We start from the raw sequence: 19,978 nt of genomic DNA, 5'->3' as shown, positions 1-19,978 counted from the left end.
CTCGCATGATCAATGCCTCATTTAGAGCTGCCATATTTGACACACGTCAAACACCTATTTTACTGAAAATTTAGATTACCTATTAGTTTACTTATAGGTGAAAATGTCAATTAAATGTGTCGCTAAACTTCGAGATAGTTAAGTGGGTGCATGAAAAGCGGCGAGCGACCACTGGTGCGTCCAAGGTACCATTTTATGAGTATTACCAAAAAAAAATACTCCTTTTCAATAATTCTATTGCTCCGACTCATGCTTTGTGACCGGTTTGTTGTTCTGCTTCTTTGTTGTTCCCGTGGCTGAGGTGACATTTGTTGTTGATGCGGCTTCAATTGAAACATGTTAAGCTTGTTAGTCCGTTGATGCTATTCTTTGGAACATCTTGGGGGTTCATGGATAATTGCCGAGCAAAGCTGGAATTGTGTACTTCTCCACCCAATCAGTATTTGTAGCCAACCACCGCTAGACTTCATGATCAATGCCTCATTTAGAGCTGCCATATTTGACACACGTCAAACACCTATTTTACTGAAAATTTAGATTACCTATTACTTTACTCATAGGTGAAAAGGTCAATTAAATGTGTCGCTAAACTGTTCGATTTGGTTCCATTGTCACATACATTTAGACCCCAATCAATTCAACACAAACAATGATAGTTAGCATTTCATAATAAGTTTTTTTTTTTTTTCAATTTCGAATTCATAAAATCGGATAAATGATAAAATGAATAAATCATCAAAAATTAAGAATGGGGTATAAAAAAAATTTAAGTTCTAGGCATGTATTTAGAACAGAATTGTCTAGTTACAACTCTGACTGCACCAACACCACTTGTGAAGTTGACTGCCTCAAACGTCACTACTTTCCCAATGGTGAAGTTCTTTTGTTACATTGTCACTATTGATTTTTTTGTTAACGTCACTACTCATCAAAATAGTGTTGTTTTTATATTTCATGTCTCTAGCTCTTCAATTTTGGTGTACAAATGCCTTTGTGCATAGATTAGGTAAGTAGGATTGTAGTACATTCTTAGTTGATATGTTCTTTGTCATGAAGAAATCAGTAGCAATGGCGAGGACAATTTGACATTTCATAAGAGAAAGTATTTCATGGTTGGCGTTTTCACTAAAGTTCTATCATCTCTCAATTTGTAGAAGATGAGCCAGCTGAACCCATCAAATACCCAATTGATGATCTTCTTGTGCAACCTGATGTCGATGATCCAGTCCTCACCGACGCCCTACTCCATCAAGGGATTTCAATGTTCCAATGGATTGTGTGGGGACCTTTTAATGGTTTGGGATTTTGTTCCTCATTTAGCAAGCTGCTGCGAATCGCCACCATTCCCTCTTGAAGACTTTCATAATGCAACCGCCACAAGGACAACAATCTTATTCTCATTATAGAATCACATGCAGCAGAGTTCTTAAACTGGCGATCAAAGAGAGGGGAGAATACTTCACATCCATACATAATAAGAATCGGAGCGAGAGACGGTAGGAATTTTCATTGTAGTACCTTATGTTCGTACATAAAATGAGATGAATCTCTCTTGCTATCTTGTTTTTATTGCTTCCACGGTGATAGGCGTATGATTTATTGGCCTTTTTTTCCTGATAACGTCGCATTTCATCAGATGACAGTGATCAATAGGACAAACTATGTGTGCAACTTCTTAGAGATGGTTGATGTATCGATCGCCTCAAACTTTGATCGCACCAACACCATACCCGATTCACGTTGACATAAAAGACACCACACCTACAAAAAAATATTCAAAGGCAAAACAAAACAAAACCAGGCCATATGGACAAAACAACATACTTAATGAGTAAACCTGCGATCGGGGCTACCAAGCCGCCGGTTCGTGGCAGCGTGGGTTAACACCGATTGAGAATTCTGAAATATTATGTGATATATCCAAGTATCTTCGGGTACTATCGGCTTGCACCCAAAGGCCTCGAAATGAAATCACCGGGGACCTTGCCATTTGAAAATCGTCCCGGTTGGTTTTACCTCCAAATAAATCACGTCCATATGGCCTAAAATCGCTCTTAAGTCTTTGTCAAAAGATGATTATTGTTACCGAATCAACTGGAGAGTCACCGAATGAAGATGATGACTCTTTGGAACTTTTGCTCGATGTGAAAAATTAGTAATAAGAATTAGGTTAAAAAAGAGCCATGGCATGGTGCAGTAATGTGCCATATATATTTTGAAATCTCAAATGATATGTATGGAAGTAAAAATAGTAGTTCTTATAGCGAATAATGTGATGAAAGTGGTAGGGAAGAAATCAAGAAAGTCAGGTTTGATTGAAGTTAGAGGGAGATATTTGTTGTGTGTACTTGTGCTTCTTGATTTCGTCTAGCAAATGTCACATTTATACCTTTATATATGCACCAAACTTCTCTCTCTTCTTACTTACATGCCAGCTTACCTTAACCAAACTTAAACATTGATCGATAAGGAAGAGACAACGATATTTACTAATTAACGTCACAGTATCTGATCCAACAACAATAATTCTATATATCTGGGCAGAGGGGATATTGTTCCAATTCACAGAAGATATATATAGCCTGCTTTTCTCCTATTCATAGTAGATTATGAGATATTATAGGCCTAGAAAGCGTTGGCAACTCGTTAAATGGGCTTGTTATTATTAGGATTTGTCTATTTCTTTTCTAGGCACTTTCTGTACTATTCATTTTCCTAAAAACCAAAAACCATCACACCCCAAACTCATAAATACAACAACAAAAACAAAAAATTCCATAACAAAAATAATATATATACATTACATATGCAAGACCCATTTCTTATGACAATAAGCAAGTCCTTTCAGAGTCATTTGAATATACGGCGAAAGAACAATATTGTGGTCGCAAATAACAGCTTCTAAATCACTTATCACTTATTTGGTAGTGTATCATTTATATGTAATGGCACTTTATGCAATACAATGAAGGCTAGAGCAAAAGATGTATAAAAGAAACATATAATGCTTCTTATTTGGGCAGTATTTCACCTTTGCTAATGTGTTGATCTTCTTCCCCGCTATCTTCTTCTGGATCTTCTGATGATTCAGATAACCTGTGTTTTGCATCTATCTCTTCCATAACAGTTGAGGATTCCATATTGGGTATGGGTGACTCTTTCAGATCATCGGTATCATCCTGTTAGAGATGTTAAGAAAGACAATAGACCAAAAGGAACTGGATACGAAATCAGTGGATGATTAAAAACAAAAGCTGTTAGCAAAGAAACCATGCTTAAGGATACAAAGGAATCTGTTTCAGCATTTACACCAGAAGAACCACGTTTGGATTTCTGGACACTTGACATGCAATTTCTACTATCACCTATAACTCCTAAACCACTCTGATATTAGCATACACCCGATAACCACTTATACACATGAAAACTTATGGTTGACGATCACAATCTTTAGCCAAACTTTATAAAGGTCAGGGAGCACCTTTTACTATTGTGAAAAGTAAAATATGTTATATACTACGATGAAAGAAAAGGAAGTAGAGTATGAGATATTCTACAACACAAATCCAGTAGTGCAATAACCAAAAAGAGAGTCACTCAGTCATCCATTCATAGTTAACAAAACAATACTGCTGAATTGTTCCATGTAAATGCAACCAATAAGTTTTCCATTTCATACACCACAACATATTTGGAGGGAAAAAAAAAGTCTGAGGAAAAAAAATATTTAGCAAATTTGAGACATGAAAACAGGGTGTTTTAGTTTGTATGCATTAGATGTGCTCTAACAATTGTTGACCTTCTAGAATTTATACTTGGGGTTGGGATTTCTGTTCCAATTGAACGCATAGTTTTGTGTGTAACCAAAATTCATATAAACTCACTATGCACACGTGGCGAGTATCTTTCAACTCTTATACCATAGGTGTTTGAGGCATGGCGTGAAATGATGGCATGGGCAATCCCACCACCACACCCCACGTAGACCGTGGTCAAGGAAAATCAAAAGATGTATTATAAACCCCATATAGCTGGAAAGCCGAAAGTGATGTAAATAGAGAAAAACTCAAGCGAGAAATGAAAGGGTCTTACCAAGAGATAAGACGCTCCCATTCCTCAAGTCAGTATCAATGTAGAGATGTCTCCCTAAAATGTTGACTTGAACTCGATGTATAAGTTGAGTACCGCCATTGCCCATAATGACACCGCCAATCTCGCGGAAATCTAGTAAAACAACTAAAAAAAACAAAAGCAACTTAAATTAGCTAGAAACCAAGTGCGATAATGTAAACCGCACAATGTTGTGTAATAGCCAAGTGGTCGTTCATACTTAGAATTTTCAGATTTTCCCATATCTCAATCTTCTCCAAAGATGTTAGTGTATCCTTTTCTAGCTTTAATCTATCGGTAATTTGTGAATGATCTAATTCATCGGATACCGATTCATAAATAGTACATAGCATAAGGTAACGTTGTCGAATCAACTATTCTCTGAATGCTCTCAAAATGAGCTTGCAGCCTATCAAACCAAAAACAACAAATAAATTTCACTACTAAACAAAATGAAACTTTAAAAAAAGTCCAAGAGTGTTATTAACTAACTGTGCTTTAATGAGTTCATCGGCTTCGCGCGCCCTTTCAAGCTCCCTCTCTAAATCCAAAAGCCTCTGTCTATGTCCATTATAAAGCTTATACAAAACATACCCACTCCCTAAAAGTCCTACAGTAACAAAAACCTTCCTCTTATTTCTCCTCCAGAAACTCTTACATTAAAACACAAAGAAATAAATAAAGCTACAAAACAGTAATAAGTTATATCATAAAACAATATATAAAATGAAAATTACCTAATGGAAATTACCTCCAAAAAAAGCTTTTGTCACAAATATTCTCTCACCTGGTACAGGACTCTGAACACCCTGTTCCTCTTGTATGGTTTTTGGTGATGTGTTGAGAAAAGACTCTTTCATGGTTGCTTTCATTCTTAAGGTCGGACTCTCAGCACCATATTGGGGGCTGGATTATTTTTCCAGGAAGCACTCCAAAAACCTGTTAGAGGAGTATCTTTTGGTAACTCTTGACTATCAGATGTCGTGTTTAAGGTTTCTTTTTGTTTAAGAAAGGAGAAGGAAGAGAGAAGTTTTACTACTTAGCTCTTACTTTTTCAGGATTACTTTTGTTTAAGAATGGAGATAAGATTTAAGAACGGAGGTTTTTATCTATTTTGGGCTACGAACAATTGAAATCGCCAAAAAAGGGCGTATAATTTATTTTTTTAGGTAAAATCTGATGTGTCAGTCTGAGAGAAAAAAGGGAGGCTGACGTGGGTCACTGGGAGCATTCTCAACTACTCAGTATTAATGGTCTTTGATGTTGATGACACTCAAATAACTTATGCTAAATATTAAAATGAGGTTATTTGGCGTAGGAGTTTTCAAATAGCAAGAATAGTTTGTACAAAACACATACATTAACCTCAGTTCTCTCTAAATCTAACCAAAGTAATAACACTAACTGCATGATCTTAGTTTGAATAGATAACAGTATCTGATCATTGCTTTGTATATTCAACAAAAGAAACATCATTATTTCAAGCAAATTAAACCTTTGATGTTTAAAGCAACCACAACAATAGAAAAGTAAAATTTCAAATTTTATTGATGTTGCATTGTAATTTCATTGAAATAAATAAAATTAAAGCAAAAAAAAAAAAAAAAAAAAAAAAAAAAATCAAACCAACTTATTTCCTTTCTTAATCACCACTTTGCTAAGAAATCGTAGCTAAATCAACTTAAGAAAAAACAATAATATACAAACTATAATATGCCACGTATAAAGTCAAATATATAAAAATTATGTAGATCGAGTTCATATTATGTTATGTTATGAAAGGTAGTCCTAAGAAAATGCAATTTATATTTTGTAAATTTCTTTAGTTGTTTTATGAATTAACCATTGATTTAAATTTCCTCCACCAATAACACTCTAACAAATATATATAAATATCGGTTGATTACCGGTCAAATATCGGCATATAGCGAGTTGCCAAATGGCGGGAAATAAATACCGCGACACATTTGCTTTTTAACAAGTACAAAACCAGACCGCGCCTTGCTTTCCTCATTTTTAAGTTCCAATTTTAGGGTTAGGGTTTTTGTTTTATGGCAAATAGTAAAGTCAAAGACGAAATGATTAACACAATTCGGTCAATAATCGGTCAAGAATATTCAGAAATGGATATAATCCGTGCTCTACATATGTCAAACAATGATATCACTGCTGCAATTAACATTATTTTTGACACCCCTAATTATTCAAAAAAACCCCAACCTAGAAAACTTGAAAAAAATGAAGTGGTCTCTAAACTTGACAGTAGAGTGGTGTCCACGTCATCATCAGTGCCAGACGTGAATGAGAGTGTTTGTGAGAATGGGGAGGATAGTGAATGGTGGTTTGTTGGTAGTTCGGAAGTGTCGTGTATGTCTACTTGTAAAGGAAGGAAGTTGAAAGGTGGTGATGAAGTAGTGTTTTCGTTTCCGGTAAAGAATTCGGGGAATAAGTTTGTTGGGGGGCGAGGAGGGCGATCGCCTTCTGCTTGTTCGGAGATTGTTAGGTTTTCTACCAAGGAGGCTGGAGAGGTATTTAAATACTATATTGTTTTTAGTTTATTATAAATGAATGCATACTTTATAATGTAGTTGTTTTTGTTGGAGATTGGTCGCATTCCGAATGAGTGGGCACGGTGCCTTTTGCCATTGGTGAAGGATAAGAAGATTAGAGTTGAAGGACAGTGTAAATATGCTCCGGATGTTCTTGGGATTATGGATACTGTTGTTTTGTTAGTCAGGTATGCTCAGGGTAAATTTTGTGTTTTTTTTGGAATGGGTATATGATGTTTGACAATTTTGTGTTGTCTGTATCTATCAGTGTCTACATCAATAGCTCCATGTTCCGTAAGTTTCACAAAACTTCGATCAAGTCAGCCAATAGTGTTAACGAGGAATCAGTTGTTCATCCTCTCCCAACTTTGTTTAAGTTGCTTGGGATGACCGCCTTTAAGAAGGTAATGCTATTGATTTTAATTATATGATCATTTACAAGCTTTTTGTGATAGTTGTTATTGTACATATAATTTCTATTGGCCGAGTGCTGGATACATGAAGCATGATTTCAATATTCTTTTTAGTAAAGAGAAAATAAGAAAAACTGAAAAAATACATTGAAAAGAAGCCAATCTCACAATGGTTGGGCAGATTTCTACTATTGTATACTTTAAGTCATTGCAGCAATTTGTTTGCCTATTTTTTTTAATCAAGTTTGCTACTGAAGTTGAAGTCAATTCCTTAATCTTAATTAGGCAGAAGTTACTCCAGAGGATCTTTACACAAGAAAGCGGCCTTTAGGCTTAAAGGTACAAGAGATGAAATAATTTGATTTTCGTTCCTGTTAGTAACATCATGTTTGTGGTCACTAATGATGTTTTAACAGGAAGATTCTGGAATTAATGCCTCGTTGTTACACATTTGCAACTCTAAGAAACCAATGACCCAAGAAAGTAAAGATGATAACGAGCAGGAACCCATTTCAGATGCTGAGATGGATGATATTGTTGGCATAGGAAATAGCTCGGAGCTAGAGGTATTTACTTCTTCACAAATATTATATATCCGTGTCATATCACTGCAACTTTACATGAAGGTATAAATACATGCCTTGCATTTCTTTTGTATCGTAGGAAATGGACCCGCCGAGAACCCTGCAGTGTGAACTACGACCCTACCAAAAACAAGCGCTTCACTGGATGGTCCAGCTGGAGAAGGGGAGATGCTTGGAGGAAGCTGCAACAACTCTTCATCCATGTTGGGATGCATATCGTCTTGCCGACAAGTACTTTGGAACTTAATTAATTTATTTTTCTTTTCCTTTCTGTTTTGTCAGGCTAGTGTTTGACTTGTGCGTTCATGTCTAGGAGGGAGCTTGTTATCTTCTTGAATGTATTTTCTGGGGATGCTACAACAGAATTTCCCAGCACTCTCCAAATGTCAAGAGGAGGTGTAAGTTACATATTTCTGTTTCTTTAGCGTTCAAATATTATAACTCCCATTTCTATGTAAGAAACCTTCTGTTCCCCCCTCAGCACACACAGGCAACTCCCACCCAGAAAAGAAGGAGAAAACTTGAGTGTCCTAACTCGAGTATATTTTTGAAGATTTTGGCAGATGCAATGGGACTTGGGAAGACAATTATGACCATAGCTCTTCTGCTTTCTCATTCCGAGAGAGGTGGATCCTCAGGTATTCAAGCATCAGAAGAAGCTACTGAAATAAACAGTATGTCAGAACAATCACCAACTCCTTCAAAGAAAATGACAAAGCATTCTGGTTTTGATAAGCTATTGAAGCCTAGGACTTCACTTATTGGCGGTGGGAATTTGATTGTTTGCCCGATGACTTTGCTTGGCCAATGGAAGGTGATAATGGTTTTATGCTATCTTTTGATGTTATTGGTGTATCAATAGTTGACAAGTATTCAAACAGTCACATTTTTTGCGGAACAGTAAAAAGAGAATATATTTATAAACAATGGGCTGGAGTAGAGACACAGCTGAGACTGATCTGTCTCAAACTTTAAGTATATTGATCCTGAGGTCTAAAGTCTAACGAACTCTTGTTAGTGGTTTACACTGTTCTAATTACAAACTAGGTCTGTTGGTTTACTGTCACTATACTTGACAAACCTCTAACCAACCCAGAAAGAAAAACTTGATTCAACGTGTGTCTTCGTTCTGCTTCCTTGTAGGGAAGAACTGAATGTTTTACCATTCCTTAATGGGACTTTCAGGTTTGCTTCACATCACATTGTTGATATAACACAGATCCATCTCTCTTGCAAGTTGCAACTATGTCATATACAAATGTGTTACACAATTTATACCAATTAAACTTGATCGATGCCCCCTTTTCCAAGTTGAAAAGGAAACCACACCTTAACTGAGGACGAGGGGAGATATGATACCACCTCCCTTTCCCTTGACAATCTTCCTCCATTAGAATTTTAAGAATGCTTATCCTCTGTAGCGTATTCTAAATTTTTAGACTATGTCCAATGGTTTGCCTGCTGCAACCTCATAACTTCATAGCATTGTGTATGTATATGAGGGAATAGGGTTTGGACGTGCAATGATGGAAAGACTTGGACGCCACTGGCAACGGCACAAAAAGTGTTTAACACAGTGATAATAAAACAAGGTACTAAATTGGTGAAGTTAACTTGGACGCCACTAGCAGTGGTGTATGATTTCGAACACCAGGGACAGTGGCTCCTGAGCTCTACCACATCCCCTCAAATCATGCTGCATAAATTCAGTGAGATATCCAAAAACAGTTGAGGATTGTGTTGCAGTGCACCATTGGACCTCATTTTCTCCTTTTTATTGTATTAGAATGCGCCGTTGCACTTAGTCTCAATCATCTACGTAACTGTAGTTGGGTGTTATAGAGATGATTGAGCAAGAGGTCTAAATTCTCAAGTTCTGAAGTATCTTCTTCTTCTTCTTCTTGGTACATACCTTCTCTGTTGAGTCCATATAAGTCCTATTTGCCATCTCTGACTTCTGACATTTTTATTTTCGAATGACAGGAAGAAATAGAAACCCATGGCGAACCTGGTTCTTTGTCCATATATGTTCATTATGGACATAGCAGACCAAAAGATGCGAAGCTTCTAGCACAAAATGATGTTGTTCTCACTACCTATGGCGTATTGACTTCGGAATATTCTACCGAGGTATCTTCAGATGCTTAAAATTTGTCTAAAGCAGTGTCTTGGTTAACTTTTCTATTGATGCATTCTTAAATACAGGTGAACCTAATGATATTTAGTTATTTTCAATATTATCTGTTTGGTTGAGTTAGAATGCTGAAGAGGGTGGAGGACTTCATTCGGTGCGGTGGTTCAGGGTTGTACTTGATGAAGCACATACCATAAAAAACTCGAAAAGCCAAATCTCTGTTGCTACATCTGCTCTAATCGCTGATCGCCGTTGGTGCCTGACTGGTACACCTATACAGGTGATTTTTTTCCTTGGTTGTGCTGTACTCTAGTGTGTTTCGTCTCACCATAATTTTTTTTTCCAAGAGATCCTCTACTACTTTGCTTGAAGAAATTTTTTCACTAGTCCTCTTTTTGAAAGACAGGACAGTGAAATTGTTTTACTTTGTTGAAGTGTGCACCCACTCTGGCTTGATAATATATGATTTTAACAAAAACCCATCTATCTATGTGTTTGTCCAAAGTATTGTAGCCTGTACCTTATGGTACATTTAACTTGCCTTTTTCATTAATTATACTATAGACTTAATTATGGACCATAGTGTTTCATACACTTCAAATTAAATTGAAAGTTAGAGAGGTTATTAACTTTTCCTTTTAGATGAAGTTGGAACTGCTAACCTTCTACGGATATATAGGGTTTTTCATGTATTTGGGTATTAACCTACACTCCTGGAGTTCAGTCTGTATAAGTGAATTTTGTACGTTTATTTTTGATCTACCATTAATACTCACTCTCTAATTGCTGAATTGTGTTTGACAGAACAATCTTGAGGACATTTACAGTCTTCTGAGGTTTTTGAGGGTGGAACCTTGGGGCAACTGGGGCTGGTAACTTCTGCTACTTTTAGTTTAAGTTCCAGATGTTTTGTATCCAGTTCTACTGCTTTTAGTCGTTTCACTTGAATGTTATTAAGCTTCAAACTCAGTACAGTAGGACCTCATTTTGCTACATTTGTAAGCTAATAGATTTCAAAAAATTTCCTATAGAGATTTATATGTCCCACTTATTACATGAATGAATAAGAAGTATATATGAGACCAACTATGATGTGTAGTGTTAAAGAATAGGTTGTGTTTGATTAACAACCCCCCCTCTTTATTGTAAACCCTATTATTTTATTATATCTATACAAGTGATAAAAGACCGAAACTAACTAAGGCAGTAGCCTCTTTTTCATCTCTTTTCTCTCCAAACTTCTTCTCCATTAGCCATGATATAATTTTACTCTTAGTACCTCATTGGAGACATGAAAGTTAAACTTGGAGTCTGCATGCGTTCTTTTGAATTTAAAGATATGGTAAACTAGTGAAATCTAATAGATTTAGTTACTGATGAAAAATTCTTTTCACCTTACAACTGAAAATTAAGAAGATTTGTTTTTTTACAAGCTATGATTCTCTATTATATTCACAAAGATAGGAGTTACTAGTACAACATATGCAGAGGGCCTTCCATGAGTGAAGCACTGCATTATTATGGTAGCTAGCCTCCCGACTAGGTTATTTATGCTACCCCCCCCCCTACTGCCTATATTTAGATTCACCATCCATTACAATCTGATTGAGCCTGACATCCAAATGGATGAATACAACAGTTGCATCATGCGGGCCCCTTTAGAGATTGTACCAGTCACCTATGTTGTTAGCTTCTCTGTATAAATGAATGATTTCGAGTACTTCATTATTGTACTGCATATGCTGTATGTGATAGCTTTTATTAATACCCTTCTTTTTCATTTGTTGACTTATTTGCTAAATTTACTTGAAGTACTTCTAGGGCCAATGTTCAATTCAACTGTCAATTATGTTATTTAGAAAATAAACGATTATTTTAACCATTAGGTGGAACAAACTCGTTCAAAAGCCTTTTGAGGAGGGTGATGGACGGGGTTTAAAGTTGGTACAGTCTATCTTGAAGCCCATCATGTTGAGAAGGACGAAGTGTAGCACAGACAGAGATGGAAGGTATACAATCTGCTCACGGATGCAATCTAGTTATATCCACGCGTTTTCCTTGGTTTAATTATTATCATTATTATTTTTTTCTTTTGTTTTGTTGTAGGCCAATTCTTGTTCTTCCTCCTGCTGATGTTAAGGTGATTTACTGCGAGCTCACAGCTGCTGAGAAGGATTTCTATGAGGCTTTGTTTAAGAAATCAAAGGCGAGTGTGAACTTAAATGAATAACTTGTAGGAAGTGAAGCCATTGCATTTCTTTTGTTTCCATTTTTGTGACTGCTAAAACATGGCTTTGTGGTTTCTTTCAGGTCAAGTTTGACCAGTTTGTGGAGCAAGGGAAGGTTCTTCACAATTATGCTTCTATTTTGGAGTTGCTTTTACGTCTTCGACAATGTTGTGATCATCCATTTCTTGTGATGAGGTTTGCTTCAGACCCTGTTAGTTTTCTTGTGTTTCCTCTCCTGGTTCTTTTCAATGATCACATTTTCACATTCCAGCAAAATCTGGGAAGGTGATTGCTAGTCGCTAGTGGTTGTTTGGACTTCAGATAGGGTACATTGTTGCTTTTAGAGTCTATATTGTTTTTAGCTATGCTGTAAAAAGCGTTAGGCCAGTTTCAGTCCGCTTTGGACACTGCCTGGGCAGTACCTTTGACCAGTCAACGTACAGTTTGACCCCCCAAACAATTCTTTGTTTTACAGTGACATATACTACGTGTCTACTTATCAAAAAGTATATTTCTTGCAGTTTGTTTGCTCTTATGAACATACTCTTATAGTAACAAATCATATATTACAAACATTTAAACATTAAAAGTGTTGGATTTTCATACAAATTACATGGTGATAAATCCTGCATACTTTGCATTGCTTTCATAGCTCAGTTGGTTAAAGTTTGGGTTTTTTTTTTTTGGTTTAAGAGTTTTGGGCTTCTTTTTTGGTTTTCTCATGTTGGGCTTTTATTTTTTTAAAGTTGCTTTTAGTTTAAATGCCTTTCCCGCCTGGCAGCTGCCTAGGCGGTGCCGCTGATGTGTCATGGCCTCATGGGCGGACTTTGAAGCAGGTGAGGCATTGGTGTTGAAAACCTGCCCAAGCGGTGCTTTTGACAGCATAGGTTTTTAGAGGTATATCATAGTAATAACTAGTAACTCTTCATAAAGGGATGTACCTAGAAACACGGTCCCAGTCAAGAGGGGCAAGTTGCTTAGTGAGATGGATTTCATCTATATTTTAGTGCAGAGCAACTTACTGGAGTATTATTGAAATTTTAAACTCATCGTTTATGTATATACACTTGTCCTATTGCCATATCATCTGGTTGTCAGATAGTGCATTGGATCAGGCTCATCTTGCTGTCACCATTACCTTAATCAGTAAATGTTTTACCCAGTAAAACAGTAAATATTCTACTGATAGGGATCATCATCATCATCAGCATCAGCATCAGCATCAGCATCAGCATCAGCATCAGCATCAGCATCAGCATCAGCATCAGCATCATCATCTTCATGATTATGACTTATAATGCTAGTACCGCTGTTAATACTACTACTGTTTTCGTTATTACTATCGTTGATCTGATGTTGGAAACTGATTTGTGGTTTTCTGGTGGGTTGGCTGGCTTTCATGTGTCCAGTCGGGGAGATACACAAGAGTTTTCGGATTTGAATAAGCTTGCAAAACGTTTCCTTAAAGGTGGTCAAGATGCCGTACCGGGGGATCTGGATGATGTGCCCTCGAAGGCCTACATTCAGGAGGTTGTGGAAGAGCTACGCAAAGGAGAAGAGGGAGAATGTCCAATTTGCCTTGAAGCTTTTGAGGATGCTGTGTTGACGCCTTGTGCTCATCGCCTGTGTCGAGAATGTCTGTTGGCAAGCTGGCAAAATCATACGTCTGGCCTTTGTCCTGTTTGTAGGTATCATTATCTTCTCTTTCATCTACTATGTCATTTGGGCTGATTGTTGGTGTCTTTCATGGTTATTTCTGATTTTTTTTTGTATACAACACTAGCTAAAGGGTTACACTGGAATTATCTATTGACAGGAAAGCAATCAATAAGCAAGACCTTATAACTGCTCCTAGTGATAGCCGGTTCCGAATTGATGTTGAGAAAAACTGGGCAGAGTCTTCCAAAGTTGCAGTTCTACTGCACGAACTCAAAAATCTTTGCTCATCAGGGTCCAAAAGCATTGTTTTTAGCCAGTGGACTGCCTTTTTAGACCTTTTGCAGATTCCTCTTTCTCGGTATATTTTTCCTCCTGATAATATTGAATTAAAGTGGTTATAGTGCTGGCTTACTGCATGCTATTGTTTGGTTAAGCTGTGCTTGTTTCTCTATATCCGATTAGAAAATGTACCACTTTTTGTTTTTCCCGATAAATCTGTTACTTTGAAGTTCTTAATTGTGTTGGGAGGGCTGTTTCTTGACTGCTGTAGGGAGGTCTAACACTAAAGACTCTTTAGGCACCGCTAGTCCCTAATGGCTTGCCGACGATGGCGGTCAAGCACCATCACCTTACATTGCTCCGTTGAGTTCATATTCTGTTCGTCCACCACCAGAACCACCACCAAGTATCACCTCTTAAGCTTGTTTTGTTGGCTCCTTTGAGATCTACAGAACCAATCCGACCCAGTTCTCCTTCTTCACTCCTCATGTCTCTTTCCCCGAACTCATTCCTAGTACCAGTTTTCGCGAGATTCTCTCCCTTCGGCTTCCCTCATTCTACCTGTGTGCGGCCAGTGGCCTCTGGATAGGCTGGAGTTCCACTATGGATCTGCAGATTCTTTACTCTTTGGATTGGTACATTGTAGCGTTGATAAAGAACTACCCACAAACACCCAATTGCTCTGCACCTTTGTCTATAGATACTCCAATCCCAACAAGACAAACTATAGTTTTACAGAAATCACAAGTAATCACTCCATGCACTGGCTCATTATGGGGGGATTAGATGAGTTGAACTGTCAAGAAGTGAAATACAAAAGAGTTTCTTTTGACACTGACCAAGCTGCTCCATTTCTGAACTTTATGTTCTGGTCTTGGATCTGGGCTTTGAAGGTAGTTCCTTCCACTTTGACAAACAAGAGATGATCTCACAAAATAGTGTGGATGGTGCTATTGTCAACACAAACTGGCAGACCTTCCGAAGGTGAAAATCGCTAATCACTGAATCTGACCATGGTCCATTTGAAACCACTTGAGGAGGCAATTCCCAAGTTTTTGTTTCCAATCTTTCTGAATTTCATCTTCAGAGGTGCAGTCATCGTTGGAAAGTCCTGGGAAAATAATAACAGAGGTTTGCATGCTTACTGGTTTAACGATATGTTTAAGATAGTAAAAAGAAACTCAAGAACTGGAAGAATAATATTTTTGGTAATATCCATGTTCCAGAAAACTTAGAGATGAGATTGAAACTTTGACATCACGGGAGAAATACAACTACATGATGACTTCCTTTACTTTAGAAGAACAACTCTTGAGAGATAAATCTAGAAGCGAATTCATGCTACTATAGCGTCATCACATGTCTACTGGTGTTAGTAGAAACCACATAGCTGTCAACACTATCAGAAACACAAACGACAACAGTAATGCATTTTAATGGCTTTTATGCGACAAGATTTGGACTCAAATCTTAGGTGGACCATTAGATAGAAGTCTACTACTTCTAGCCAAAAATGTAGTCTAATAGAATTGATAAGTACATCTATCTAGAAGATTTAAGTTAACATTGACGACCTGAATTGCAGTCTATAACTTTCTGTGTTAGGGTGACACCTACTTACAATGCCATGTGGGTGCAGACAGTATATAGAGTTTCAAGTACTTGACTTTTTCTTCTAGCACTGATCTTACAGTCTTACATATATCATTCATGGTTTACTGATATAACACTCAAAAGGAGAAAAAAGAAACATTTCTTCTACCATATTTAACTCTGAAGCAAAGCTCGCATCTTTAAGTATATGAGCAGTAAATTCACTACAGGTACATATATTGAGAATATATGTGGTTTCTTACATTTTGCATACTGTGTTTTCCTCTAGGAGTAATATCTCATTTGTTCGTTTGGATGGGACTCTTAATCAACAGCATCGGGAAAAAGTTATTAAGCAGTTTTCTGAGGATGAAAACATAATGGTATGCTCTAGGACTTGTGGATTTTTATGAAGTATCTAATTGAAGCTGTTGCAGTCCAAATTGAAACTTTTAATCTATTGCTGGCCACTGAAGGTATTGTTGATGTCGTTGAAAGCTGGTGGAGTTGGAATAAACCTAACTGCAGCGTCCAATGCATTTGTAATGGTATACACCTTCTCACTTCTCCTAATGACGTTGGAAGCACAACACACACAGGCAGATTTTTTTATAAGTAACTTAGTCAGTTATTTATAGGTCAATCAGTTCATAGGAGATCTTTTATATTGCATATGCATCTTAACCTGACGATAGTAGATGTTCATGATTGACAAAATATTGAGGTCTTAGTTTATCGATAAGTTATTGTGTTGCATTTTAGCAGCCAGTGAAGACTTCGTAGCATGAAACCTTTAGTCCTCATATGCGTTAGTATATTAGTTAGCACGTGAATTGGACGTACATTAATTGTCAACATTGGAGGTCATTCTGATAAAATGGCTATACTAATGTGGACTCCTAGTCTATGGTTTCTATATTTTTTATCTTATTCTGCCAACACATTTGGTTTTTAGGGATAACAAATCAGAATTTAAGCTTCAATTTATGTGTTTCTCCTAGTGGTTATCCATAATTCGTGGTGGAGTACATTGATATACGATGATATAGTGTAATACTGAACAACTACTTTTGAGTAGCATATGGAGGGAGACTGCAAAATCTGTGGGCAACACATGCAAATATGCTGATAGAGGCGTGATGATCCTAATTTGAGTAGATCTTGCTGGAAATTTTGGAGCCAGTATCTTTCATACTTATAACAATTGTATAACCTAATGATATAATTCATTTTATGCATCTTCCTTGTTCTTAGGGATACCACCATCTATTTCTTCCATTCACCCCCTGTGATATACTTGTTAACACTTTAGTCCTACCATGTTTTAGAAATGGAAAATTGATTTAATTGAATAATATCACTCCGTAAAAGAGGTTGCTAATAGAACTCAAGTTCCAATAAGTGGTACCTTTTTCTTTTTTTATTTTGTAGGATCCATGGTGGAACCCAGCTGTCGAGGAACAAGCAGTAATGCGAATTCATCGTATTGGTCAAACTAAAAGTGTATCAATAAAGCGGTTCATTGTGAAGGTATGGGTTTCCTTGTCTCATCGTACTTTTTATCCTTTTTTCTAGTAATATTAACCGATTGGCATGTGGAGGCACGAGTTCATCATACAGATGCATCATCTTCTGGACTTTGGTCCTATGTTGGAGATTGAATCTTGGGCTCTTGGCCAAGTATTTTTGAGGTGTTTTAGGAAGTTGGTTGAGTGTTGTTGATGGGAGGTTAAAATTGGTTTAATTTTGCTTACAGGGAACTGTCGAGGAAAGAATGGAGGCAGTGCAGGCTCGTAAGCAGCGTTTGATATCTGGTGCCCTAACTGATCAAGAAGTCCGTTCTGCACGCATAGAGGAACTGAAAATGCTCTTTACTTAATCAATTAAGAGTGATGATACTATTTTCTGTCAAACACAAGCAGTGGAATACACTTGGATGACCTTGTCAGTTCCAAAGGAGAATCCAATGATTTGAGATTGAAGATTTTGAACTGCAGAGTTCCCCACAATATCCGATAACAAGCAAAGAGTTTGTAACTTTTCACAGTTCAGGGTATATCCACTGTATATAAATTTTGGTGAATGAGCAAGCGTTCCTGATGGTTTTGGCTTTTAGGAGATGTTGGATGTACCATACGCTGTCCTCAATAACGAGGAAACTGCAAGTGCAACTTGAGCTTTCCTTCATGTCTAAAGTGAAAATAAATCAGCATAATGCAGCAAAGTTGAAGAAGATTTGTGGCCACTAGCACTGTCATATCAGTTGGAGCTGTGATAGGTAACCAGCTTGAACTGAAGAACACTCTATAAGGCATACCTGTAGCATAAGAATGAAGACAACATACTGCTGTAATTTTTAGGTTAATTTACCGAGGCATATATTATGAAGAGAATCAAAGTATATCCAGTTGTAATCTTAATAACTATGTACTATGTACTGCAGTTTTATGTATTCATAATAAAAGTTACGCTGTCTGTAGCAGTTTGTTTGTTTAGTGTTCAGTGACTCAGTGTGATGACTGAAATAGGATACGTAACTCTGCATGGTTCTTCACTGCTGATCATGTACGGCGAGGTCCGTCCGTCATGGGACCTACATGAAATACAGCACACCATTTTGCTTTGTTTTTTAATGGAAATAATAATGGTTTGCGAAATAATTTTATGTCAAAATTTTGTGTATGTTTGATGAGTTAATAATGTTTAATTAGTTGTTTCATGAACTACCAAGAGTGGACCACCAGGAATGGTTCTGAATTAAATATTTTTTCAGTATCTTAACGTTGCCAAACACGCCCTGTTGCCAACCTAGTTTTGCTTTGGGGAATAGATGGCCTCTGAAACGAGATGTAATCTGAAAGATGTTTCGGTTCTGCGATTTTCGCACTGTGTACTATTTACAACCACAACATCAGATTTCACCACCTGCAAATCGTCCACATTTGTAGTTTGTCCTGATCACCTGAACCTCGTTAACTGGTCTCAGTGTGTAAAAAGACCGCATATGCAACTAGCCTTACTTCCTGAGCCTTTTCCATTTCTGTTGGGCTTGGACCCAACCAACTAATTGAATGGACCTTGGGCCTATATTCAATACCGGACTAGAAGCCCATTTCATGACGAATATCATTTCGCTGCTGTGGTGTGTTTCGCAGGTATCACCATGCACTACGTGCTTCGACGCTCTCTGGTTTTGTTACTGTAAGTGAATGCACGGACGGAGCCAGCCAGTATTCCACACCCACCTCACCAAAAAAAACCAAAAAAAAAAAAAAAAAAAAAAAAATAATAATATATATATATATATATATATATATATATATATATATATATATATATATATATATATATATTTTTTTTTTTTTTTTTCGAAGGTCTAAATAATAAATATCAACAAAATTATGTATTTATTTCAATTCACAAAACTATAGTGCATTTGACTACTAAAAATTTAATATGGATTAATGAAGTTAACTACTTAAATACTTAAGCTATTTATTGATACTACTATGTCTATACAGAAAATTAGTCTAGAGGAGTTAGTTATAAATATTTAGTAGTCCTAATACTCATCTTAAACTTTTTTAGAATTTAATACCCCAATTTGACCATAATATAGAACTGACACCTGTTATCCAATTTTACCATGAATGGACGAAAATATCCTCACTTATAAACCAGTAGAACCGACTAACTACCCAGTAGTGGGATGCAAAACAAAATTTTGATTTTCAAATAAAAAAAGAAACTGAATCAAAATTTTTAGATATGAAAAGTTACTCAATTTAAAGAACTAAATTCTCGAGAAAATTAAGTTTGTTAGAGATAAAAAATGAAGAAGACGTCAATTGCGAATCGTGATCAAAGGTATATAATAAATTTGTTTCCAATTTTAACAAATTTTAATATTATCATATATAGAAATTTATTAATTAGTGAATTCAACGTATAGCAATTAGCATCTTCCATTAATTTCTCATTTATTTTCAAAATCAGAATTCATATTTTCAAAAACATTTTAAAAAAACGTAGATGTTTCACTCACTTTCCTTATAAAACTTTTATTTGATTGGTTAACATTAACTGTCATTGTGAAAAAAAAAAGAACTGAATTGTTTATAAGCATTACTTACATTGTAATTAGTAAATAAAGGTTTCAATTTGTTTTAGGAATGCGTATGCCAACTTTTTGAAATGTGAAATCTCTGGCAACATTTAAAAATGTAAAATCACTTCATTGGTCATACATTTTAAAATGCAAATTCATTTTGTATTTCATTTTAACAATTCAGATGGGGAAAACTCTGACTCAGATTTTGAAGATGATCCAAAACATAAAGTTCAGAAGGAGATTTCAAAACCAGTTGAAGAAGATACAGAAAGTAGCTCATTTGGAGAATATCGATGCAATCTCAAGGGACTATACGAC

At 36.4% G+C, this 19,978-nt stretch overlaps 1 protein-coding gene across 4 annotated transcripts; it reads left to right on the top strand.

The window, feature by feature from the left end:
* The first annotated feature begins 6,087 nt into the window (after positions 1–6,087).
* RAD5 (DNA/RNA helicase protein) lies at positions 6,088–18,044 on the top strand. Of its 4 annotated transcripts, none has more exons than XM_086572005.1 (20): positions 6,088–6,638; positions 6,714–6,847; positions 6,928–7,063; positions 7,358–7,411; positions 7,489–7,638; positions 7,736–7,887; positions 7,970–8,054; positions 8,138–8,470; positions 9,640–9,786; positions 9,915–10,070; positions 10,595–10,662; positions 11,677–11,799; positions 11,897–11,996; positions 12,101–12,213; positions 13,428–13,706; positions 13,835–14,035; positions 15,839–15,932; positions 16,026–16,097; positions 16,981–17,079; positions 17,306–18,044. In XM_086572005.1, the coding sequence occupies exons 1-20, from the start codon at positions 6,162–6,164 to the stop codon at positions 17,426–17,428; spliced, it is 3,096 nt and encodes a 1,031-aa protein (XP_086428131.1). In that variant the 5' UTR covers positions 6,088–6,161; the 3' UTR covers positions 17,429–18,044. The 4 variants fall into 4 exon arrangements, with proteins under 4 accessions (XP_086428131.1, XP_086428132.1, XP_086428130.1 ...); XM_086572006.1 differs by having other exon boundaries at positions 6,699–6,847; positions 8,210–8,470; XM_086572004.1 differs by having other exon boundaries at positions 6,699–6,847.
* Positions 18,045–19,978: the final 1,934 nt, after the last annotated feature.

Source organism: Coptis chinensis, chromosome 7 (genome assembly GCF_015680905.1).
Source record: "Coptis chinensis isolate HL-2020 chromosome 7, ASM1568090v1, whole genome shotgun sequence".
Classification (NCBI taxonomy): Eukaryota; Viridiplantae; Streptophyta; class Magnoliopsida; order Ranunculales; family Ranunculaceae; genus Coptis; species Coptis chinensis.
The sequence above is the reverse complement of the archived record's forward strand: the minus strand, read 5'-3'. Positions and strand labels throughout refer to the sequence as shown.

Bases quoted from the DNA above. Each gene is read 5' to 3' on its own strand.
- RAD5 (XM_086572004.1), top strand. From the start codon at position 6,162: ATGGCAAATAGTAAAGTCAAAGACGAAATGATTAACACAATTCGGTCA. The intron at 6,639-6,698 runs GTATTTAAATAC...TTTATAATGTAG, and splicing joins CTACCAAGGAGGCTGGAGAG to TTGTTTTTGTTGGAGATTGG. The intron at 17,080-17,305 runs GTATGGGTTTCC...TTTTGCTTACAG, and splicing joins TAAAGCGGTTCATTGTGAAG to GGAACTGTCGAGGAAAGAAT.